Source organism: Protopterus annectens, chromosome 8.part0 (assembly GCF_019279795.1).
Source record: "Protopterus annectens isolate FY-2018-M chromosome 8.part0, PAN1.0, whole genome shotgun sequence".
Lineage (NCBI taxonomy): Eukaryota > Metazoa > Chordata > Ceratodontiformes > Protopteridae > Protopterus > Protopterus annectens.
Window position 1 is genome coordinate 1,519,395,603 of NC_056741.1, and position 27,703 is coordinate 1,519,423,305.

The 27,703-nt window shown below is 37.0% G+C and overlaps 1 protein-coding gene across 1 annotated transcript in view; it reads right to left on the minus strand.

The window, feature by feature from the left end:
• The window catches only part of KIRREL3 (kirre like nephrin family adhesion molecule 3), a 2,095,651-nt gene that overhangs the window by 1,748,995 nt on the left and 318,953 nt on the right, over positions 1–27,703 (minus strand). Inside the window, exons 2-3 of the mRNA XM_044081102.1 lie at positions 16,784–16,933; positions 11,581–11,730 (exon numbers count right to left, since the gene is read on the minus strand). Of these exons, the coding sequence (XP_043937037.1) occupies positions 11,581–11,730; positions 16,784–16,933 (300 nt within the window). The remainder of the gene's footprint in view (positions 1–11,580; positions 11,731–16,783; positions 16,934–27,703) is intronic.

Genomic DNA, 27,703 nt, shown 5'->3' on the forward strand with positions numbered 1-27,703 from the left:
AATCGAGAGTGCAGTCCATGTTGCTCCTTGTTAAAATGGGCAAGGGTAAATGTTTTCCTTGTCCTAAGGGCATATAGGTGGAGCCAGAGGGGAAGTTTGTATCTCTGTTTTTTGTAAATGGCTGTACAGCAGGATTGTGACCGGTTTTAATTTTTCTTTGGCTAGTCATTAATTTCATTGGGACCTCCTGTGTTGGTAGAAGAGGGTTAATTTTAGCTATAAAATAAGACCTTGTTTTATTTCAAAGGAGTATCTGTTGTACTGTTAGTATGGGAGTTGGGAGGTATTTTTGTGGGATCGGTGGTAGGACATTTAATTTTCAGGGGTGTTTTGCATCTGGTTGTGTCTGAATTTTATGCAGTTGCGAAATTAAATATGCCCTCAGTGGTGTATAATGGTCTTTAGGAATTTGGTTTATGTGTGTGTGTGGAGGGACTGAAGAAATGTGTACCTGATAGGTGAGAGAAGAACCTGAGGAGGGTTTTGGCTATTAGAGCAGTATGACAGGAGGTCACAGGTTGCCAACAGTGCAGAGAATATGGAATTGTTGGTTTGTTGTGTGTTTCTTCCCTGCAGTCACAAGGTAATGTCTTGTTTTGGTTTGATCTTGTATGTGGAGCATCAGTGTGGAATTTTACTCTGTGTTTGGAGTAGCAGAGGTCTTCTTTGGAATGGGTCAGATATTATTGCAGACATCAGGAGTAGGTGATTAGCAGGTTGCATTGTGTCAGTTAGGCTTGTGAGTTAGATGGAGGTTTGATGGGAGGATTTAGCTTTGAGTTACTGCAGTTTCAGGGATAAAATGTGCTGGGTTGATTTATTATATTTTGGATGGTAATAGTGTGTCGTGGACATTGTGTGACCTAGTGGCATCGGGCATTCTCTAGTTTATTGGTATATTGTATTGGCTAGTTTTGCCTGGCTGGGTCTATTGTTGGTGGTGTTTTTGAGGTCGTACTGCTACCGGCCATGATGGTGGTTTAAGGGTCTTATTGTTTATAATGGGTGTTGGTGTGATGGCAGCATTTTATTAAATGGAATTTAGAAGAGATTTAAGAGGGGTGTTACATTCACTGGACAATAAAAAAAATGTTTTTCATTGGGAGGTACAATGGGGTTGCAATGTGGCATGGTGGTAAGCATTTGCCTTGGCATGGCTTCAGTAGTGGTGGGCTTAGTAGTGGGTCCAGTAGCTGATAAGGCTCTTGGTATCATTGCAAGGCTTCCTGTGGTCAGGTAGTATGGGTTAATTACATCATGGCAGTAGTTATGATAGGTGATGAGGTTATTGGTTTGCCACTTTAGCATAGGTGAGGGGGCAGTGGTTTGTTTTCATTTGTTAGGTACTTGACTGCTTCCATTGGTAATGTAAGGGGTTAGGAGGTAGTGACTTAGATTCAGCTTGGTTAGGGAGGATGGGTACACCAAATGATGTTTGACCTAGTTCCTTACTGGAGGTTAGATTACTGGAAGTTTGGTCAGATGGGGGGACAGCCTGGTCAGGCTGATGGGTGGAGAAGAGGGGCAGGCTTGCCCTCTTCTGTTCCCCCTCTGGTGTTGGATGTGCAATTCAATAAGTCGGGAAGGAAAGTGAGTGGTTGCTCTGGTGGACAAGTTAATAAGCAAGCTGAGCTGCTTATTTGGATGGTGGTTTAATTCAATAAATTGAAGGTGAGTGGGGTAACGCTGCCTTCTTAGTGCAAAGATAAGTGAGCAAGTGGGGGATGCTACTTATCAAGGGTGAGTGGTTACACTGCCCTTATGGTTATTTTTATGTTTTCTTCCATGGATGTTATTAACACCTGTGTCGTGTTTTAGCTGAAATTTATATCTATTGGTTAACAATCATATTTATTGAAGTTTAATAAAGGTCGTCAAATGTCATTCAGTGTTGTGTGTTTATTGAAGTGGACTAGGACAAATGTATAATGTAACAAGAGCTTCAGGACTTCAGCATATAATAATGTCTTTCTAAATCATTTTACAATTCTGAGGTCTAATTCAGACTGGAGTATTTGTTCAGTGACAATTTTGAAATTCATTACTTTGAACAGCAGATGTTTTCTACCACAGAAAATAAATTAATTGATAAGACATTTTGTAATTAACAACCTGCAATTAAAAGAATAGCTGTGATATGTAGAGCTATACTATGCCTGCATATACACATTATTTCTATTTTAAAATTACTGTATCCCATAATGCACTGATTGATTGGCCATGAGGAATATATTGTTAGCGTTATGGTTGTTCTGCTCTCATTTAGATCAGTATTAAATACTACAAATGCTGATGTATCCTGATGCCATTGAATACTGTGTGCAGCATAACTGGGTAACCAGAGATGCACAGCATTACATGGTGTTGGAAGCAGAATTTTCTTCAGAATTTAAAAGTGAAAGTGCCATGATTGTCAGAAAAAACATGACATTGAGTTAAGTAAGGTCTGTCAACTGCAGAGTAAATTATTTTTACTGAAAAATAATAGTTTTCAGACAGTTCATACAAACTCACAGTTATCTGAGAGTGGGAAGTAATGCTGAAACTTTAATTTTTAAGTGAAAGTTTTGGCATTGAGATATAGTGTGTGTGTGTGTGTGTGTGTGTGTGTGTGTGTGTGTGTGAAAGTTAAGTTTTTAGGCATAATGTGTGTTGGCGATTTCTGTGCATGGTATTTCATTAGACCCCACTTCCACAATCCACATACATGTACAGACTAGAGGTGAATGCGTTGAAGCTTATGCTATGTTATTTGTATGAACTGTCTGAAAACTGTGAGTTTAATGAAGGATGACTGCATCACTGTAACAGGGCTGGGTGATTTTGAAGCATTTCAAAATTTACAGTTTGCACTTTGCAGTGAATTTTACTTTAGAAAAACAATTCAGATTGCTAGTGAGGCAGAACTAATAAAGAATCAAAATACTAACAAATATGGTTAATGATGTGTGTGAGGTAAAACAGATAAAAATGGAAGTTTAACTGGACATCTGATACAGATCAATATCAGAAACAGTATGTTGATGAAGGTATAAAAATATAAACATCTCGGACCTTTTGTTCTCGTTTATAACAGAAAGTTAAGTAAAGAAGTTGCTTCTGAAAATAATATACAGAAAGTCCTCTGCCTAATATTATACCGATTTTTCGGCTTTTCCTGGTTAGGAGTCACCACAACGGAACTCCGGTCCGTTAATGAGTGGCAATAGAGTTTTACGTGCTGGCTTGCCGGGCTTAACGCACAGCTTTCAAGGAAGGAACGCCCGTTCAGGCAATCGCTATAATTGAGAATCGAACGGACAATATCTAACTCTACGGTGACAACGCTACCGCAGCGCCACCATCGCGTTGCAGTCGTATCCATCTAGTGAGTAAAATTATTTTTAACTCAACTTCAGGGAATTTCCGGCTTGATACAGTGGGAGATATTACTGCAATATCACGTTACTTTCAGAAATATTTCAGTGCCGGTAGTCACATGAGCCAGGGACATGGGCTGCAGGCAAACTCAAGTTCATTACTAGTTTTCTGTCCATATATGAATAGAAGGGGTACAATTTTGAGTTTGTACATAAATAATCTGCTCAGTAGAGCTGTTGCATTTTCAGGGAAGTTGGTCTGCTTAACTGTGAACCAGTGAAAATAAAATAAAAGACAAATGCAGTCTCACAGACATGGACCACACCTAAGAGTGCCATTTCATATGTTGTTCAAAGTAGAGGCAGAACTAAAAAAATAAAATTATGTCACAGAACTGTAACTGAACCCAGCTATATGGTCATAAACAAGAATGACCATGTTCAGACGTGTTGATTTATAAAAGATTAATGATGCAGTAATGCAAGAACAGGTTGCCACATTAGAAGCTTTATGTGGGTTTTGGCAAACAGCTTTAGTGAAAGCTATGCTATGTGCTGACAAACCTAGCATGGTTGTCCTTGATTCGGTTCAAACAGTTTCACAAAATTATTCTAGTCAAAATGCCACTCATTAAAATTGCTTATCTAATGATTTTCCTTCCATAGGTTCCACTCCAGGTCAATTCAAGTGATTCTTAATGGAAGTGAAGTCAAAACTATAACTAGATATCAAGATTGTGATCGCATAATATGGGCAGATAGTCAAGTAATTCAAATTTTTCATCATATATGAAAGTATTTCTGCTAAAAGTAAACTAACACAAGTGCAACTATTTCATAAATAATAGTATAAGGTTTTTAAAAGTCTAAAGCACTAAGACAGTCAACAATATTCAGAATGCTGAATAAGTGCTTTGGTTGTGCATATCTCCATACCTTCCTGGAGGGGAGATGGGAAATAATTAAAGTAGATCTGTTATGTGCTTTTATATACTTTGAATATGTACTCTAGTAACTATATTGGCAGAAAAATTACCATACCAATAGTTTGGCGAAAATTTGTCTGTAGAAGCATGAAGAGATTTTTAACTAGCTTATGACAGATGTGGAAATCAAGAACTTTACCAGCACTCTAAGCCAGATCTAGATCATTCAGTCCCCTCTTCCTATGGAATGACAATGTATAGTAAACAAATGTCCAGTGAGACCACTATATTTAATTTCATGATGTGCAAATCTTTTGTTTTTCATATATAGACAGATGAGTCTACGATAAAGGTGGGCAATTTCTTAGCAACCTCCTATAGATGATGATCAATATAAATAGCACTTAAATACAATCGCTGATCCAGAACTAAATCACGTTATTAATTTTAAATGTGTACTCTGGTCAAAAGTAAACCTCTGAAGCATTAGCCTCAGTTTTTTATAATGTTTTTCAACACATCACCACGTTCTCTTTTTTTTTGAAATATTATTATTGTGCTCCTCTAATAACTAGTTGTGATTGGTGGTTTTATCGAGATGTTAATTGCTAGTTTACCATGAATGTGGTTTGCTGGCAGATCAGTTTGTTCTTGAAATCCTACCTAGGAGGGAATATAGTAAAGGTTGTGCCTACTTAGTGGCAGGCTAGAGATAAGGGTGGGTGGTTGGAAAGGTAAGCAAGGGAGAGGTGGGGGAGTGGGTATTTAAAGGAGGTGGGTGGGAGGGAACATCAACCACTTTGTTGTTGGTGTTAGAAACTCATCTGACATCTTTTCTTCAAAGTTTATTTATTTATTTAAATGTGTTTACCAGGGTAAAATACTGATCAAACAATGACCAATTATAGGCTCAGCCCTTGCATCATAATGTAACAAAACAATGTACACTATAAAAATAACAGTGATTTACATCTATGAGTAAGCATGGAAAATCGGGGAAACAATATATATATATATATATATATATATATATATATATATATATATATATGGTTCCCTGTCAGAAGCCTGAAACACTATAAGCCTGAAAATCAAAATCCTGAAAACTATAGACTGAAAGTTCAAAATCCTGAAAGACCAAAATCCTGAAACTCAAAATCCTGAAAACACAAATAATGCTAATATGTCACTATAAAGACACTAATATCTACCAACTGACCCTAACCCTAACCCTAAGGTCCGTCACTATCGCACACTCACCTGACCCGCGCCCTAACCCTAACTCACTTAAACCACCCCTAACCCCAATATTTGTCACTATTGCATACATGCCTAACCTGCCCTAACCTAACTCACTTAAACCGCCTAACCCTAACATAAAACCAACACACTTACCTGAACCCAACGCATGACCCAACACCACAGGGCTAACAATAGCAAAGCCACAATGACGTCAGTATGTCCATTTTGTGTTTTCAGGATTTTGAGTTTCAGGATTTTGGTCTTTCAGGATTTTGAACGTTCAGTCTATAGTTTTCAGGATTTTGATTTTCAGGCTTATAGTGTTTCAGGCTTCTGATAGGGAACCATATATATATATATATATATATATATATATACATATATATATATATATATATATATATATATATATATATATATATATATATACATACAATATCTAACAAATCAAATATATGTACAGTTATCACAAGTGGAATAGAAAAGGGAGAACAGAGCTACAGTAGAAGGAGTAGAACTGGTTGAGCAATGGCAGAAGGTGCTAATTTGGGAAAGGTAACACAGAAAAGTAAAATGAAAGAGGAAATTAGATTATGTATAGTGGGTTTAGAGCAGTAATGGTGTGGTGAGCTGAATTATAGTTTAGAAAAAGTTTGAAAATTAAGTGGAACATGTATGTGGAAGGTAAAGGTACTATGTAGTTGGACATATTACTTTAGGTGACCTTAGTAATAGACATTAAAACTTAGTTTTAAGTAGCTTGCCTTACAGGTTTGGTAAAAAGTGGGCTTTGAATTTTTTAGGAAAGTCTTTTCTTTTACTCCTTTCCTTACTGCTGTATTGGTAGGAGTGAGCAGTGCATTATGATGTTCCTGGTGGGAGTGGCTGCTGGATGTGCAGTGAGTGGTACTTTTAACACTGCTTTTGGATAATGGTTACATTGCGGTGATAGACCTCAAATGCTTTCCTTTCAGTTTATGTTTAATTTGGTGTGTTATTATTAAATTACTACAGGATATGACCTATGTTTATTGAATTTATAGAATCATATATATTGATGCTGCTGTTAGCAAATACTGGTTGCATTGCAATGATGGTGTGGTTATTTGTGTTGGGCAGGGTTTCACAGACAAAACTCTATTACTAAGCTATTTTAACAAGTCTGGCAAAGTTCTTACTCTGAAGAACAAAAAGGGCTTACTGGTTAATAAAGTTTTCTGTGTGAATTAATCTGAGAAAAAAGTTCTTGGCATTTATTAATGTGAATTATTATAAGGCAGAGGCTTCAGATGTTTAAATTATTTTACCAATTTATATCTTAGGAGATTCTGCCCAATCTTAGTATTATTTTTTTGTTGAATATGTGTATTGAATCGTACAGATAGAATCCATTAACTGAAGAAGACAGAATTAATTAATTGAAGAGATGTACAAAATGAAACAAAGACAGCAGAAGAATGCTACAAGCACAGATTGCATTCTACTGGTAATCATCCCGTGCCTTTTATATGGGGTACATTTTCCATAGGATTCCAAAAATGTACTAGTCTTCTATTTTATGTCCAGAAGGGACTTCCAGTATGATTTATGTTAAAAGGATGTGAAAACTGATAAAATATGCAGAGAAATGATCTATAAACCTTAAAGAAAATGTGAAAAAGATTAGTAATAATAGTTAAGCAAAGTAAGAAATCTTGTCATGCTGACTGTAAGTCATTAGAGGCTAATCAGTATGAAATATCTGACCAAACTCATTTAGATGGAAAAATATGTGAACATATTAAGTATATTATTAGCTTCTGAATTGCTTCCTTATTATCTGTGACAACAGCATAGGATTATCATTTAGAAACTTAATACATTTCTCAATAAATAGAGCCTTGAAGAACAGATAAAAATGGATTAAGAAATCACATTAGTAAGCCATAACATATAACACCTCTGGGCCTGATATGCTATCAGCGCAATGTTTAAAATACTTCAGAAAATGGTTTAAAAATCAATGAGTCTAACTAGCTAAAACTGACTGTCATGTGGCCATTATTTATAGCTATTGCCTGGTAAAAACCAGACCTGGAGCTTTAACAACATAATACATGTAAGTGAATTACCAACATCTAAAAGAATAAAACTAAAACTCATAACTATCACTGTCAACTTTTGCTTCTCTGATTTTTCTACATTTGTACAAACTTCAGCAAGAGAAGGTCAGTGTTTACTAACGCTTTGCAAAACAAAAGACAAAGCATCGATTATTAATAAGTAACAGTGATTTTCTTCAATAGTTGAAAGCAAGCTTTGGCAAATATAAAATATATCTTCAGAAGAATAATACTGCACTTGAGGAAGTCTTTCATGCTGAATAAAAAATAAGCGTCTCCATTAGAAAATAAAAGGAAGCAACAACTACTGTGTTAGTGTTTTGGAATCTTAAAAGTACCGGAAAAGAACCGGAAGCTTGCAGATCCATGGTTAACACATGCAATTTGTTTTATACTTAACCTAAAAGTATACCTATTCAGGGATAACAGTGTTAGCTAGGTGTTAAGAAAATGGCTGAGGACCATAATAGTACTGTGAAGAAGGAGACAAATATATTATTCAAAGTATGCAGAGGCTCTAGAACATGATACCTTTAGCCATTGTTAATTACTGACACTTTTAAACACAATTTGCATCACTTGGCATGAGTTTGAAACTTTAACCTTTAATACTGACAATTGCTTATTCTGAAGTGCCTTTAAGCAATGAAAGTTGTTAATTGTCCTCTTATACTGTGATAAATTTATTGATTTTTTTCAGCAATGTATATCAGCGTGAATTGTGTCATTTCAATAAAAGATGAGCTCTAGTTCTATAAAAGAATTGCTTTAAGGAAGATTTTTTGAATATTACCGAACTTTAAAAAATGGTTATTTGTAGAAGACATGACTATGCATTCTGTGCAGCTGAACCTATGCTCTGAGCATTCTCTTTCCTAATATATCAACATGATACAGGGAGTTGTCTTAGTATTGTAGAATTCCAGAATGATTTCAACAAACTCTGCCTGGTTCACCAGCAATAACCTCAGGTAAATGTCTCTAGCTATATATTAATGTTCATTGGTACTAGTCCAAAACTGTTCACCTCCTCTTCCTTTCACATTACTGACACATGTGATGATGCATTATACAGGTTAACACCTGCAGATGCAGATGCGGCCTTTATATATACCTCTTTTTTCAACTTTTAGCAGTATTTTTCTTAATACCACCATTAATTTTAACCCCATTAAATAAGCATATAAATTAACATGACTTTTTACTTCTGTGCATAGCTCTCAACTTTTTTGCACAAGAATTCTGGACAAAACCAAAAATAACGGTTGAATAAATATTCGATTGAACAACATCAATATAAATTTTCTAAAGAGAAACAAGAATCAATCTCTATTATCTGGTATTGTAGACTGTCTATAATTATTAGTGTTTTAACAGAAAATGTAAAGAAATTATGAGGGACAGAGCAAAAATCCACAAATATAATCGAGGTGCATGGATTTTTAACAAAGAATGTATTTAATTCAAAGCTTGGATATATGTTCCATTTAGAAGAATGGAAATCTCCCAAAATACACTAAACTTACAAAATCTGTATAAAAGAAGTGCTGTTTCAATACAATTGCTGACAAAGTCCTTTTGCTGTGAATACATTTTCTACCTACCTGCACCCTGCTCATCACTGAACAGGTTTTCTTATTTCTATACACTTACTTCTCTAACCTTTCTTTTAATAATATTCATTATCATTTTATTAACAAGTTCTTTCTTTTACCTACTACCGTATTCTTTAAGCTCTCATATCAGTAGTGTTTACACACTTAATCAAGCACCCTTGTGCCTGCTCATGCCTGAAAAAGCTTGTTTTCTTAAAGTTGTACCCACTTCTTTGGAATTCTACATTTTGCAACATAAGATCTATTTCTCCACTCATTTCTCTCATAGTAGTCCTCCAACCTTACAGAACAAAAGGCAAACTGCAGAAAAACAAACAAATAGGCAAAGTGGTATACCAGACCAGACAAATTTATTGTGAGCGCTTTCGGGCATAACAATGTATGACCTTCTTCAGACAAAAAAAAAAAAGTCCTCCAGCCTTACTTCACTGACACCACTAAGTATGTTTGCTTTACAAAGACTGTGACTTATTTTTTCTTAGTACCCCATTTTTGCAGACTAACCCACCTCTTCACTTCCTTCCTTCCTTCTTCTTCTGGTGTCTACCAACTACTCACGGCACTGAATATCACTCTTTGCTGCTCAGTCTATTTTATCTCTTATAAACAGATTTATAATCACAAATGCATGCAGTCTATCATTTTTGTCTATATTGTATAAGGTTGCAGTTGTTAACTATTGCTTTAATATTCTATATTACTCGTTTACGAACCTTCTTTACTCATGTATGTTTATGCCTCCTTTCAGGGTCATGACTACAAACTGTATTCACCCAAGTTCACTAACCAATGTCATCTTAATGGATCATACAATAAGTACATGCTTAAAAGATCCCTGTAGGGCGCATGAAAAGCAAGTGTGAGACAGTTTTAAAAAAAGTGATCAACTTAAAATATACATTTCTTGTCATTGCAGTCATTGCAATCGTCACATAAATTCTAACTCAGAAATGATGGGTGGATCATTTTTTTTATGTTTTATTTTGCTGGGGGGAGTGTATGTAGCTAGGTTTTTATAACATGTCCGTATAGAAATGCATTTGCAGTTTGCAACTTAAATGCAGATTCAGCATAGTTGTGGACATTGAGAGCAATGAAGGCACCTGAAGTGGTCTCTGTAAAAATTCAAAATAGTGATATCAAAAAAAATATGCTTTCTAACTTCCACTAGTAAACACACTTATTAGCAATCTAGTCACTAAAATGCCCCACAAATTTGCATCTGTTTATTTATATCAACACTTGCTCTGTTCAGCCCACAACATATGAAACATAGACTGCAGTAACAAAAGTGACATACTTGCAAACTATTCACTATATCTTGTAAAGCAGACTGATTATTTCATTGACATTTTCAAGGTGCAAAGATTGTTATATAATACATATTTTCTGCTTCATGAGTCAACGTTCTTCTCATGTATGACCTTGCTAGAAACACACTAGTATGCCTATAGCATGACATTTCTTATCCTGAAGACCCAGTAATGACCCAGTAATAAATCAGGATGCGAGTTTTAACATTAACACTAAGCCACCTGTTTCTGCCAGCATTAAGTACCATTTGTTTCCTTTTGAAAATTCATATGTGTAACTACTTTTTCTGTATCATACGAACATATCTGTTAAGAAATTTTCTGTCTGCAATAATGCCTTCCATGGAGATCATATGTAAGAAATGACAGGTGCTCCAAGGAGTAGGAAATACCATCTGTGACATAATGACTGAACTTATTAAAAGATCGTCCACTGTTTCCCTTTATTAGCTTCCATGCTGGAAATAACTTTATATTGATGGACTGGCATTTAGAAATCATAACATGGACCAAATAAGTAACTCATTATCAGAATCTTTTATACTAAAACACAAGAAGAGGTCCAAAGTTGCCCAAATATGTAAAAAATGGTAAAAGGCAGATTTAATGACGACAGGCTTGTAATCTTACATGTGCATAAGCTAAGTGAGTTCTGACTATCATAGTTAAAGGAAAAACTAAAAGAAGAAATTGCCAATAATATTTCAATATGAATTATTCAAAAAAGGTTGTCTATGCATAACCATATTTTGTGTCCTATGCAATATTAACTATGCTTTGGATAAATCATTACCAGTAAAAACAGTGTTCCTGAGTCTCTGAGTCATTTTCCCTTGTTATAAAATTTAAGACACATGATAACCAACAAGCATGTTGTAAATGATATGTCAGAGGATTTTCTGGATGGCTTTACTTCAGTCTTCCAGAAACAAATGCCTCACCAAAGCAGTTATATCCATCATTTATTTAAACATTTATTTCTGATGCATATGCTGAAATTTATCATGTGCTTTAGGACTCACCCAGAACTGTTAGCCTTGCAGGTCTGGACCTAAGGGCAGCCTGAATTGCTTGGCATTCATACACAGCATCATCTGTAAGTTCTACCCTCTGGATTTTCAGATGATGTTCTCCAGACAAATGGTCTCCAACCACAGAATATCGTGGATAGCCTAAAGAAGGAGAAAATCATCATCTATTATTACTTAGTGATTTTTGGTTAATTTCAGACGAAACATCTTAAAATGATCAGATTTTGATAATCCCTGGGATTTGAAAACACTATAGAAATATTATTTTAAAAAACCTGTGTTTAGTAGCTAGTGTCTACCTTAATGAGCTCTCTTGACATGAATCAGGCTCTAGCAAAATATATGGCCTATTCTGTCACTAAAGCATAATATAGTTTCACAAGTGGTACTCAAGGAAACAATATGCATCATTCTGCCCAAAGGAAGTCCCATAATTTTCATATAAGAAGCTTGCAAATGTCAGCGGATAAATATTAGAATGCTGGCCTTTGCATACAAAAGCAAAATATAACTTTACCCCCGTGATGGAAGCTGTGTGTGTGTGTGTGTGTGTGTGTGTGTGTGTGTGTGTGTGTGTGTGTGTATGGTGGTGGGCAAAGCATATTTTTTATAGCCAGTTTCCTTTATGATCATTCCAGCATGCTTATACAGAAGCTGTCAATTTATATAATAATCATGGTGTCTTAGTTAAACTCTCTTTATTAGTTACAGCTTCTGTGATCCTGTACCACTATCTTGATGTCACAAAAATAATAGGAAGTTCATCAGATTTAGTTAAAAGTTCTAATTAACGTGCAGCTCACTTACCTTGCATTTATTTATTATTTACTTATTTATTTTTCTATTGTCATTTGATTACCGTGAAAGTCTGACAGGGTAGAAGCCCATTTTCAGTGGAGGCCTGGGGAGAAAAGCTCCAAAGTATTACAAAACATTTTAAGAACAATAATTTTACAGTCTTTAGAAATAATACTGTGACGTCCCCTCTCTGGGCCAGTAATCAAGGAGCCTGAATCCAGAACACTGACACTGGAGTGGGACATTCACTTGGAACAAAAATGGATACACCCAGTATTCCAGATACAGCTCTCTGCATCAAGCAAGATTTTCCTGAAGAGCACACAGGGAACACAGTCAGTCTGGGGGCTTTCTGTCTTTCTAGATCTCCAATAAGATTCCACACTGGCACAGGTGTAGGGTTGAGTCCTCCGCCGCATGTCCAAGCCAAATCCTCCAGCACCTTCTCTGTGGAACCAGTGTTTCATGTCCTTGCTCCAAACAGTTGACGCACACACTCTTTGAGATTTGATTTTCACATGCAGATACACACACAGACCCACACACACACACACACACACACACACACACACACACACACACACACACACACACACACACACACCTGGGAAAGGCTGGCATAGGTTTACTGGTTATACCCTCTTCTGCCGAGACTATAAGGTGGTTACACCACCACTAGATGCTCCAAAGCCAGCTACTCTAAGGCTCTTACAAGGGTACCCAATTATACTGAGTGAAATTAATATAAATACAAATGGTAATGTTGACGAAACAGCAAAGCTTTCAGGAACTGCCACAGTGTCACAGTGTCACCAATAGATATAGGTACTTTCAAAGGTTACAATATTCTCTAAAGGATCAGCCACAGTGAAATGTTTAAATATACTTAATAATAAATAATAAAAGAACAGGAACATACTAAATATCTATTTACATTAAACACCAGAGTTTTAGTCACAGGAAATATTAAAAATAACACATGGACAGTTTCACACAGTTACAGAAAAAAAAACAATATTTAAGTAATCTCATTATATTTTCCTGACTGATCTAAATAATTATTATTCCCTGGTTACTTACTAGAACAAGGCAAAATGAAGTAGGTGAGGAGTCTTTCTCTGTCAGGTTGCAAAAATGGACTGTCATGAGATTTCAGTCTCTCCAAGTATTAAAATATATTTTTTGTGATGAATTACAGAATGACATCACATACGTCCAGTCATCTGACTTCTGGTTCCCATGCTATCACACTTGGCTAGAAGTTGTCAGGATTTACCACAAGTGTGAATAATACACACAGAGACAGCCTGTACATCCACTTTTAAAGGTACAGGCTCCCTTAATGCATTTTACTAGCAAGTCATGTGAATTCTGACCATAGGTATTATATCTCTTTGTAACTATATTTTCATAACCAAAAACAAATAAAATCAATAACATTCTTGTCATGGTTGTAAAAAACATGGAATATTTAACTGCAGAAGTCTGCTTTTAATTTTAAAAAGCTACTAAGTGAAACCATATCATTAAGCCCTGGGCTAGTGGTGGCATTGATCCTCAATTGCCATAATAGTTCTTTATACTCCAGTAAATGGTCAATAGGGCTGCCCCTTTCGTTTGCACTGGTTATATAAGACTCAGTGTGTAACTTGATTTTATTCTGAAGAAGTCATAGTTAAAAATTGATGAAAGCGCTCAATAAAATGTTACTTTCCTGGTCGTCCAGTTCGCTTTGTATTTTCTCAGTTTGATCTTTAAATAACTGATAATTCTTTACTAAATTCCAGCTGGCTGTGCTGGCATAAGATATACATCCATTGCCCTACTTTTCCTGACAAAAGCTGGTAATACCTCACATCGTCACAATTACAAAAAATTAATTCAGTTTAAAATATTATACCAAATTAGACATAATATGAAAGCATTGGTTAATAATAGAGACAAGTTAAATAACAACAATTTAATTGTTAGAGGAATTTTTGCCAGTCTATAGATAAATTAAAGGTAAGTTAGTATAATAATAGGAATTGCAATACAAAGTGAGAGCACAGTAGACTATGGTATATTTAGAAAGAAAGCCAGGGAGAGTAATTGATAGAAGTAAGGAAGTGAGTGAAGAAAGAGAGAGAGAAAGATGTAATAATAAATAATGAATAGGTATTTGTGCACATTTAATGATATAGTTTATCCTGGTGTTGGGTGGCCAAAGTGGTGCAGTGGTTAGCATTGTCACCTCACAGCAAGAGGTTCTCCAGTTCGATCCTCGGCTGGGGTGCCTTTTGTGTGGAGTGTGCTTGTCCTCCCTGTGGTCACGTGGGTTTCCTCCAGGTGCACCAGTTTCCTCCCACATCACAAAGACGTGCTGTAGGTGGATTGAACACTCTAATTTGGCCTTAGGCATGAGTGTGTGCATGTGTGTGCCTTCAGTGGAAGGTTGGGCGCCGGGCTGGCAACTCGAAACTGTAAAGCTCCACTGCCAATCATGAGAGGACAGGTGATTTGCTGTGGTGACCCCTAACTGGGAAAAGTCGAAAGAAGAAGAAGTTTATCCTGGTGTTGAGCAAGAACAGACAGCTTTTGGCTAGGAAGTCTTTCAGAATGGTTTTGAAGGATTGGGGGGGGATCGTTAAGCTGTAATCCAGTAACATCCACATTCTTTCACTTTATGCATTACATATTCACATGTGAAAGGTGTTCCTACCTGCACTCCATGTCAGCCATTTGAATATAATATGTAATTCATATTAACAATAAATAATAATGATCATAACAGTGATATATATTACAGAACTACAATTTGTTTATGGCAACATTGCCTAAAACCTTGTTTGCAGTTTAACTGTCAGCCAGAATTCATATTTTCTGGCTCAACTTAACATTCAGTTTCTGCGTCATGCCTCATCCAAACATAAGCACTACATATTGTGTGTTTATGCGAATATGTACATGCATGCATTTAAACTTGTATGAATAGGCTCTATGCACGACTGTAAATTCAGAGAGATGATGACTTTGCTAGTGTCTTGCTTGAGTGTTGAAGGCTCTGTATGCGAATGAACTCAGTTTTGTAGAGCAGGCAACCTCAAGATTTAATGTGACCAATGAAACATTTGTTTACCTCACCTGAATTCATTGCACCTGCTTTTATGAGGAAATATAATTCATATCCACAATTCTTTGTTTTGCTATCATTTTAATACTGTGGCTGTGAACTGGATTGTTTTTATTTTTAATGCTTGCTTTTCTTTTTTCTGTGTAATTAGGATTCATTTGAACCTCTTGCACTACCTGCTTAAAGATTACATTGGGTGTGACAAAAACATGGCTTCATTCTTTTGAACCTCTTAGATGAACTATTACCGAAATCTTAGCCAAATTAAACCCATCTCTATGTAGTATTATTACCCGTGTTGAAGCCATTGTCACTCTTCTCATAGTTTTCTCAGGGTGATCTACATATACATAGCCCCATCCAGAGGTCAAGGGAGGGAGGTTATCAGTTCAAGTGGCTTGTTCAGGACTTTTGCAGTGTTAGTAACAGATGTGGCCTGTTGTGCTTACATATGGTGGTCCCACAAAACAGTCAAATAGAACAAGTAAAGAAAACATGAAAGTGGCTGGTATGTCATTCAAAGTGACACTGTGTCAGGTTATTTCAAGAATCTGAATATATTTATTATTTATCCGTTGTTGACCAGGTTAATCCCAGTAGGGTAGTAACCTCTCTTCAGTGGCAATACGAGGTGGTATTTACACTACATGGCAAATTTTGGACAATTTATCTGGGAACTTCCCTTACCCCTTTTGATAGGTACAATGGGATCTTTTACATTAACCTGAGCTAATACTAACTCAAGCAGATGGGACTTCAGTTTAACCTCTCATCAAAGAATGACACACTCATGAGTGCAGTACCTCCACCTCTGAAGTCCTGAACTTGCTTTGGATCCGGGGGGAATATGCATACTCAGAATCTAACTGATATGCTGCTTTTCACAAATCTGAAGTAAAACTGCACATTTTTTAACACAAACAGTTATTGAAAGGTAACGGGCAGTTAGATGAAAGTTACACATGAGTTTGATGATGTTCTTCTATTTATAAGAAGGTATTATGCATTTCATCCCTAGAATATTTCAATCTGATCATTTTAATGTAAATCAGAATTTATACTGACTTTTATTAAAATGTGGTAGCACTAATAATTTATGGGAAAATATACACAGGCAAATAGACACACACACACACACACACACACACACACACACACACACACACACGCAGAGATCCAAAATATAAAAAGATATGCAAAAAACAGACTTGCTCAGTTATGGAGTTTAATCATTCAGTATGCCTCAGCAGGTTAAAAACAAAAAAAAAAAACAAAGAAATTCACCTGCAAGATCTCGTCCCACTCCAAGTGCAAGTCCATCCTTAATCCAGAGGACAATGTCATGGTGTCCTTGGATAGAGCAAGGTAAAGTCACTGTCTGTCCTGCTACCACGACCTGATCTTGTGGTTGCTGAGAGAAGGAAGAGCTCTGACCTATAAGGGAAATAAGACAAAAATGTGAGAAAATAATCAAAGATTCTTACTAGTCATTTGCAGCAAAGTGTATCTTTGGCTACTTAAATTCTTCTTTCTCTGCCTTACATGGCACTTTCATCAGTATTGTCAATGTTAATGTAAATCTGTTTCAGTTATTTCCAATATAATGTGCTCTGCTGTGTTGAACTAGCATGGTTTGCTAAGTTATACCAATGAACTGTAAATAAGACATGTCTAATAAACAGAACATGATTCTCACGATCTGAAAGTGCACATATACATATAGTATAAGTTTTTCCAAGTCACTTAATTAGGGCAATGCTATTGGGTCAGCCCTGAAAAGAAGAATGCACACTTATTGGTCTTACCTAGTGAATGCACAAGTAACAAAAAATAACTTTCTTGTATTGTTTTCTCCTTTGGCAGACTCTCATAATTATCCATCTTCTGTAATGGTTTACAAGTAAAATAGTTGTACTGATCATGGAAAAAGTTTAAAAAGAAATAAGACAGCATGTGTTATCTTCTTCTGGGTTCCACTTAGATAATATGAGCCTTGTGCTTTTTATAGGAATTCCTTCACCCTCAACCCCCAGTTTTATACACTAATATGACAGTCACATAGAAAAACTCTGCAAGGTGAACACATTAGCAACATGCACTGCAGTCTTGTGTTATGTGTAAAAATATAGATAAAAGATAGAAGATAGAAGATAAAAGCCATGATCAGGATAAGGCAACATCAGCATAGGTAAAAGTCACGATCAAGAAAAAAGGTAACATCAATGTAGATAAAAGACACAATCAGGAAAAGATAATATCAGTATAGATAAAAGACATGATCAGAAAATGGTAACATCAAGAAAATGGCATTGGATAGATGGAACCTGATTAGTTGGACAAAGGCCAATTGCAGAGTAGCTCTTCCCACAATGCAAATAAACACAGTCTAAGTTGAAGAGGCACATAGGGATGATTTACTGCAAACTTCTATTCAGCAATAATTAAAGATAACCTTTTAGATATCTCTTGTGATACCACACCCAAAATACCGTACGTGCATGTGGTGTCTGAAGTTTAACTCGAAAAGATAAACACCAAAGAATGTACAAAGATGTTCAATCATCATTTAGGAGATTGCATATTTAGATTTCTGAGTAATAATCAGCTACAATAAAACATCTATTAAGGGAATTTCATGTGGATGACAAGGCTTAATTACAAATGGTAAAGCCACAATATTGAACTGATTAATAAATATATCCCAGTAGGGCAAAACAAGAAAGGTCAAGTCTAAATTACATGGCTCTCAACTGTCTAGATGTTTGCAGAATATTAAGATTTGCCCCTCTTATTTTTGGTCTGTTTGTCATAAAATTTGTATTTTAGGGAAAATTGTTAAGGATTCAAATACTAAATGATGGCAAAAGTTTGAGTTTCAGACTTCATACACTTCAGAAATGTGTAGTAATAAAACAAGCTATTTCAGTAACTTTCTAAGTTTACAGCAGCAGTATTTAAAAGCAGTCCCTGTTTCTGGACATTTGTCTACCCAATATGTTTGGCTCCATCCAGATTGTTTGTGCTAAGAGATTGAGAGGTATGATAAATTCCACTCAGGTTTCAACAACAATGGTATGGATGGAAAGACTTGTTTGTTTGTAGGGTTGTGGAAAACTGGGAAAGTTTACAATTAACTGTTAAATCTTTGTATGAACATGAAAGAATTCAACACCCTGTGGTATTTTCTATATTTGTTGATAATGGTATTCAGCTAGGAAATTTCACATCTAGTAAAAAAAAAATCAGTGGAAAAAATTGTGCAATAACCATAAAGTTAAAAAAAGTAAAACAGAAGTCAGTATGAGTACTATACAGATCCATTTTTGTGGGGTTTATAAATGTAAATATTTTATCATTAATTTCATCAATACAGGAGTGGATAATGCAATGCCAAACCAGCTGCATAGACTAATAAAATGTAGACATTAGAAGCTGGAATAGAATTCATTGGAAATGTTGTGCAGAAATAAAAACATTTAGTCATGACTGATTAAGTTGATTATAAGAATATGACAAATAAATATCAGCATTAGAAGTTAAAAAATAATAGCATGCTATGGACCCTTAAAGGAATACAGATGAAAATTGCACAAAATATGGAGGCTAAATGGAACCATAATTTGGAAAGTAGTAATAAAAACAGCAGCTGCATATCATAGAAGGCAAGGAACCACAGTTTTCACTGTTATTGACACAATAATAGTTTGCATCACACCATCTGCACCAGTGTGCATTTTGATGCGTTTTCAGAGTTGTCACTAAAAGTATGGGGAAGTCTATTCCAGAAATTGCAGATAAATATGGATTATCTGAAAGAAGGCTTGCAGTCCTACTTCAGTATTATAACACATAAGAGTCATGGTCAAAGTGGGACACATGGATATATAAATACATTTAAGAGAAAATGTCATTTCTGTTAAAGAGCACTATCAGTTAAACTCTAGCTGTGAATCCAAAACATTAAGCTGTTATGTGATCTGCTGTAGCAAACATATCTATCAAATATGACTGTTCAAAGATATGCAGTAGTTAAAGATATGCTGTTTATATGAAAGAGGCAGACCTCTCAACCTCTTCGCAAGAGAAATCTGGGCAAAGGCAAAAATAATGAGAAAGAAAGGCTCCAAAAAGGGACATATTTTAAATATTGCTTTTATAAACTTAGAATGCTGGTAGAATAACATGATTTGTGTTTAAGTGCATTTTCTGAAGGTCTTTAATTCAGATGTCTGCCATTATTTAGTGACTTCAATCCTCAATAATTTGCCAGAAAAATCGATTTTATTTATGAGGTACACATCAAAAATATGAGGAAAAGATCGAGGCACTCTAGTAAAATCTGGACAGTTAATAGGTATGGAAAGATGGAAGCAAATGTATGTTTGCAGTAAATAGCCAGGGATTGTGTGAGAGAAGTGTGTTACCTCTATACACTCTGCTTATCTTTTGTTGTAATCCTCTTTATTAAACTCTTATGTTGTAGACAGTGATATAGGTACACCTACAATAACAGAAAAATAAATAAACCATAGAAAGTACTTTCATTTTTATGGATTATAATTATATGATTTTCTTAAAAATCGATCTATCCACATATATATCATGTAATGGGCGTGTAAATCTCTTGACAGATTTTAAAAATTCACTACAAAGTATTTGTCAGAAATGCTATGGCAGCAAATGGTTGCAACCAAGGAAATGATTATTTTGAGCTGGGATACATGATCTGAACTTTCCAGACATGGCAAGGCCTTATCAGGTTTAATGCTACTATCTGCTAAAATAATGATTACTATAAAATGGAAATCAAAATCTAAACCAACTATACTTGAAGTACTGAATACTGTATAGCAGAAAATAGAACTGGAGACTGGATCTTTAGAAAGATATTTCTGGAAACTGGATCTTTAGAAAGGGATTTGACAAACTACATAGAAATATGTGGAATTTGTGGGAACAATATATGAAAAACAATGTTTAGGAGGAGTGATGTGTAAGGCAAGGCAGGCACTGATACATTTATGTAATGTTAGAGTGATTTATAATTATGGAAATGAGTCCGCCTAGTGTTTGATTCCTTTTATCCCTTGTATTGGTTATCAGATATTAGTCGGTTGTCTTTAACAAGGTCAAGCAGTTGTGTCAAAGTTACTTCCTCTGCAGGGAGATGAGAGTAAGACACTTTAAGATCCTGTAGAACTCATGGTATGATAAGATTGTTGTGTCTATTCTAAAGGTATATGTTAAGATGCAAACATTATACCCTGATCATGGAGATACAATCAGAAGGATATTTCAAAATGCAAACACATCAAAATACAGGCTGTCAAATACAGATAGTTCATAATAAAGACAACCAAATACAGACATTTGCAGTTCTGACAATATGTACCCAAAGCACACATTAAATAAATCAATATAAAGACACACTACTTGTGTCATCACACTACACTACAACTAGAATAAAATAAAGCAAACAAAACATCCTACACCATACCAGTACCAAATAGCATAACTTGTGGTACTATTACAGAAAGTATTTTTCTATGGTGGGGTACAGAGTTAGTGTTAGGAGCAGGGGAAAGGTTAAGGTTAGCACAAATTAGTAATGCACCTGGGAGGCCTGCAACACCTTAGTAGTGTGTGCTAATTTTAAAACTGTCCCTAACCGTAGCCCAGCATCTTGTTTTAGAAAAACATTTTCTTTAAAAATGCCCCTATACAAGACAGAGATAAACACAAACAACAGAACACCTAAACTTCAGTCTAAACTTAACCAGCAAACACTTGCACACACACACATTTCCAGCCCTAATATCAATCAAATGATCACGGTCTACATTCTGAACAGCAACCAAAAGCAGGTATTTATTATGAGTCAATAAATTAGTTATTCTGTAACTTAAGTGAGGAAATATGCAATGGTAATTTTAAACTCTGAATTTGTCATGTGATAAATTGCAGTTGTATCTTCTCTTAGTTCTATAGAACTAATTATACTTATGATGAACAATCTTTGAATGCAGCCTCCCCTCCTAATTGCTCCTTTAGATATCACATTTCATACATTATCACTGTAGTTAGGTGAGGGGAGGGTCTAATCAGAAAACTGTACATTGGAATATGAAATCAGTGGTTTCCTACTGGCTTTGCAGACCATGTTGTTAATATGTGAGCTACCTTTTATAGGCTAATCCATGGTGATCCTCAAAGTGTTGTACCTTAAGCTTGTCTTCATAAGTCTGCATTGCCATAAAACATGTGAGACTATTCTGATCTTTCCTATATATACAATCACAGAATTTTCTAGGTTTATCTCTAACTTGTAAATCTTAACTCAGTCTTTCAATTAGGTTAAAAACTACTATATGTCACAACCTTCAATGATGATTATGCATAACTCTAATGTTATGTCATCAGTATACTTTTTATACCAACATTTACCTGACATCTGGAGATCACCTAAACTGAAAAAATTTCAACAGTCATGTGATTTAGTCAGCAGAGAATGTTGTTAGAAGTTAATGACTCTTCTGAAATGTAATGCCACAAAGGCAGAATAATTTTACATTTCTATTTACATTTATACACAAACAGTAGTTACATTTATACATTCTAAGATTTTACACAGGTGGAAGTTATTAAAGAGAAAGCTCACATGCAGCATTTTTTTTGTCAAGAGAGTTTTATGTGTGCGGGGATACTCTTCCAGAGTTTAGCAACGTATGGGAGTAGACTGAATCTCCTGCAACATTATTTGTAAGCAATAATAATTTCTTAGTAGAGCAGAGATTCCTTGCTGGAGAGGAGGGCAATAATAAGTTTTGTAGTGCTGGGCATTGTTCTGGTTGATGAATGAGATTGTGTGCTGTAGTTAGTTATGAATATGTTAGGTAGTTGTATAATTCAAGCCAGTTTAATTGCTTTAAGCTATGACAATGGTGGCTCCTAGGAGGTAGATTGGTGGCACATTTAGCTATTTTATTAAACTGATCAGTCACAGCATGAAGTTATGGGAAAGAGAGTGGAAGCTAGGTTAAGAAGGCAGGTGATGATTAGTGATCAGCAGTATGGTTTCATGCCAGGAAAGAGCACTACAGATGCAATGTTTGCTCTGAGAGTGTTGATGGAGAAGTACAGAGAAGGTCAGAAGGAGTTGCATTGTGTCTTTGTGGATTTAGAGAAAGCATATGACAGGGTGCCTAGACAGGAGTTGTGGTATTGTATGAGGAAGTTGGGAGTGTCAGAGAAGTATGTAAGAGTGGTACAGGATATGTACAAGGGTAGTGTGACAGCGGTGAGGTCTGCGGTGGGAGTGATGGATGTGTTTAAGGTGGAGGTGGGATTACATCAAGGATCAGCTCTGAGCCCTTTCTTATTTGTAATGGTGATGGACAGGTTGACAGATGAGATTAGACAGGAGTCTCCGTGGACTATGATGTTTGCAGATGACATTGTGATCTGTAGTGAGAGTAGGGAACAGGTGGAGGAGACCCTGGAGAGGAGGAGATATGCTCTAGAGAGAAGAGGAATGAAGGTCAGCAGGACTAAGACAGAATATATGTGAGTGAATGAGAGGGAGGATAGAGGAATGGTGAGGATGCAGGGAGTAGAGGTGGTGAAGGTGAATGAGTTTAAGTACTTGGGATAAACAGTTCAGAGTAATGGTGAGTGTAGAAGAGAGGTGAAGAAGAGAGTACAGGCAGGATGGTGTGGGTGGAGAAGAGTGTCAGGAGTGATTTGTGACAGACAAGTACCAGTAAAAGTGAAAGGGAAGGTCTACAAGAGGGTAGTGAGACCAGCTATGTTATACAGGTTGGAGACAGTGGCATTGACAAACAGGCAGGAGTCAGAGCTTGACATGGCAGAGTTGAAGATGTTAAAATTTGCACTGGGTGTGACGAGAATGGACAGGATTAGGACTAAGTATATTAGAGGGTCAGCCCAGGTTGGAAGGTTTGGAGACAAAGCCAGAGAGGCAAGATTACATTGGTTTGGACATGTGCTGAGGAGGGATGCAGAGTATATTGGGAAAAAGATGCTAAGGATGAAGCTGCCAGGTAAAAGGAAAAGAGGAAGGCCTAAGATAAGGTTTATGGATGTGATGAGAGAGGACATGCAGGTAGTTGATGTGACAGAGCAAGATGTAGAGGAAAGGAAGAAATGGAAACAGGTGATGGACTGTGGTGACCCCTAATGGGAACAGCCAAAAGAAGAAGATTGTACCAGGAGAGAAGTTTCTTTCTTTGAGTATTATATAATTTAAGCTTGTTAGGATAGTAGTGGCTTACAAGAGAGATGGCAATAAGAAGGTGGTGGCTAGAGTTTTTCTTGCACTATCTGTAAGGAAAACATTGATCCTATAAAGGGAGCCTAGTTTCTGGTAGATAGGAGCAGTGTATAAAAGAGTTGGCAATAAGAAGGTGGTGGCTAGAGTTTTTCTTGCTGTATCCGTAAGAAACCATTGATCCTATAAAGTGATCCTTGTTTCTGGTGTGTACATTTAATGGTGTGCAGTATATGCTGGTCATATTTGAGATCATCATCTATTATAACACCTAGACGTTTATCATGAGTTCCAATTTCAATCACGGTATTATTTGCTGACTTTATTGTAAAAGATTAATAGAAACCAGTTGGCATAATGGTTAAGGTCTTCTCCTTCCATGCACAAGGTACAAGGTTTGATCCTGGCCTCCAACCAATGCTGTTTGCAGTTTGCACATTTTCCCTGTGTCTCCGTGGGGTTTCTCCCAAGTCTGAAAAACATGGTGAGTGTTTCTATCTCAAACTCACCAATGAATGGAGCTGTGGGCAGCAGCACAGACTCTACATGGTGCCTTATAGGGGAAGAGTTGTACATACCAACTGCTTTGAGCATCTACTGTGGTGCACAGTATCCTCAAGATAGGAGAACACAGATCACAGACTGCACCGTGGCAGGGTTAGCCACTTGATGGTTTAAATATGGGTCCAAGTGATTTGGTCATCTTGACTAATGTCGCCAAAATGGGCATGGGTAGTTACTGGTAATAAGTGCGTTGAGGAACCGGCCTACTCTGACCTATGCCAGGGACCCATGCTAATGATGGGAGCAGTATATGTGCCTCTATTGGCCAGTGTCTGCCCACCATAAAGCCAATAAACTACTGGCCGGCCAGTATCCTTGTCTCATTGCCCAGCCAGGGTTACCTGGGATAGCTCTGTTGAGTGAAAGCTGGATGTAAAACCAACCAACCTGCCAAACATGAAATGAGAATTGCTACGCTTAATGGAAGTTCAGTGACAGGACACAGCTTGGAAGGGGATGACATGATGATACAGAGGAGGGTGGACATCCTATGTATCCAAGAGAAGAGATGAGATGGAAAGGCAGTACTGCAAATCCACTTGGCTTGGGATCCAGACTCTACTACTCAGGAGGGGGACAGGTTAGAAGTGATGTAGGAATTGTGGTGAGAGAGAGGATTCAGAAGGAAGTGAGGGATATCATCAAAATTAATGACAGACTTATGGCAATCAGACTCCAGTGTAATGATAGAGCAGTATTCATAATCTTAGCCTATGCCCCATAGCAGGGCTGCGATAGTGAGGAAAAAAGACTTGCTAGATAAAGCAGGACAACATGAATTGGTGTTGATAACAGGTGACTTGAATGCACATATCGAGACAGACCGAACAGAATAAGAGGACTGTCTGGGTCCACATTGGTGGCACAACAGGAATAAAGAAGGAGAGGCCATTCTAGACTTCTGTCTGGCAAATGACTTGATAGTAGCCAACACATTGTTCAGAAAGAGAGACAGTCACAAGATCACATATAAGAGTAGCCAACATGCAACTCACGTAGATGTCCTCCTAGTAAGGAAAAGGCAGGTACTGCAGTTGAATCCATGATTGCAAAGTCATCTCCAGTGAAACAGCTGGCCCACAGCATAAACTACTAGCTGCCACAATCAGCTGCAGACTCTTAAGGTCAATAGAGACCAGGCTGAAGACCTGGAAGTTGACAGGAGAGAAAGTACAACAATTCTAGGAATTACTCAAGGAATTACTTAGGGCTCTAGCACCCAAAGAAGAGGAGGAAATAACTGGAGTTGAACAAGTGTGGCAGTTCCCAAAAACAGCATGTATTAGGACTACAGACAAGATACGTGGCAAAACCAAGTATGGAAATAAGGTACATAAGGAAAGCTGCTGGTGGAATGCAGAAGTCCAAGAAGTCATCAAAAGAAAGAAGGAGTGCAGGAAGAAGTGGGAGACAGAAAAGACTGATCAGGCTAGGAAGGAATACTCGCTGGCTAACAAAGAAGCTAAGAAAGAAGTTGCAATAGCAAAGAATAGGGCATCAGAGGCACTCTACCAGCTTCTGGAAAGTGACTCAGGTTGCAAGGCAAAGACAGAAAGATAAAGAAGATAGTCAGACACCCTTCATAAGTGATGCCAACAACAACCTGCTCACCAGTCCACAGGACACCAAAGGCAGATGGCAGGAGTATTTCTAGCAGCTTCTGAATGAAAAAAACCCACAGAAGCTGTAGTGCCCAGCAACAGCCTATCATGAGGGAAGGAGAAACTTTGGTAGAATTAGTGCAGGCTATGTACAAGACCCAATGAGTCAAGTACAGACAGTATTCAGCCTCACAGAGTGGTTCCCAGTGGGAGTGGGTGTACACCAGTGTTCAGCTCTGAGTCCACTGCTGTTCATTCTGGTGCTGGACTACATTAGCAAACAGGCCAGAGGGAACAGATTAACAAAGTTGCTGTATGCAGGAGATGTGGCATTACAGGCAGACTCTGAGCTACAACTTCAGCAAAGGATAAGGGAATGGAATGCAAAATTGAAGGCACATGGGATGAAACTAAGCACAGATAAGACGGTGGTAATGGCAGCAAATTGGAGAAATCAGAAGGCGATGAGAATAGAGATAGAAGGGAAGATCGTGGAATAGGTAAACAGCTTCAAGTATCTGGGAGGGGCTGCAATCAACTTGCGTAGTGTGTCAGGTGTAGTCTATGACAGAAGAATGCCAAAGAAGCTGAAAAATAAGGTGCATAAGGCAGTGGTGCGACCAGTACTACTGTATGGTACAGAAACCTGGGAGGTAAAGGCAGAACAGTTGATGAAGTTAGAGGTGATGGAAATGAAGTGCCTGAGAAGGGTGGTAGGATGCACAATGTGGGACAGATGAAGAAATGAGGACATAAGAGCAGAAGCCAAAGTAGCTCCAATTGCAGAAAAGATAAAAGAGAATATATTACGGTGGTTTATACACATGTGAAGAAAAGCAGAAGACAATCTGGTGAGGAAGCTCTGGGATAGGCTGGAAGAAGGTAAGAGGAAGTGAGGACATCCAGCAAAGAGGTGGATGGATTGTGTGAAAGAAGATCTGCGACAGTCAGGCATGAGTGTTGAAGAAGACAGGAGTGTGGCACTGAGTCAAGAGAGCTGGTGACAGTTAACACGATATTCTGACCCCATGTAGAAAAAAATGGGAAAAGGGGGGCTGATGATGATTTATTGTAAAAGATTGCTTTTGATTTTGGCAACGTTTTGAGGGTAAAGAGCATTAACTTAGTTTTCTTGCAGTTAAGTAGGAGGTTTGATTCTTTGAGCCAGGTTTCTGCAGATGAGAAAGATTTTTAGGTAATGTCTTGGAGATTATTTATTTTTGAGGCTGCACATATTAATGCTGAGTCATCAGCATACTGAACTAAACTAGCCTGGTGAATGGAGGTGTGGAGGTCATTAATAAATATATTAATTAGAACAGGACCCAGGATAGAAACTTAAGAGGTACTTGTAGTGACTGGTTGAAAAGATGAGTAGGTTTCTTGCCATTTAATGGCTTGTTGCCTTCCTGATGGGTAATTAAGAAACCACAGCAAGGAGTATTGTGAAAGTCCTATTAAGGAGATCCAACTGAACAGTTGCTGGTGCAAGACAGTATCAAATGCCTTTGACAAGTCTACGAACATGATGGACACGAGCAGACCATTGTTGCTATGTTGGTTCATTATACTGGAAAAATGTAGTAGTGGTGCTGTGCTGGGGCCTAAAGCCATGTTGTGCTTCTGACAACAGGTTATTTGGTCAGGTATTGCATCAGCTGCATACGGATGCATTTCTCTAGTATTGTGGATGGAAGGATTGCTATTAGTCTGTAGTTATTAAACTCTGTAGATCTGCTGGCTTTGTTCAAT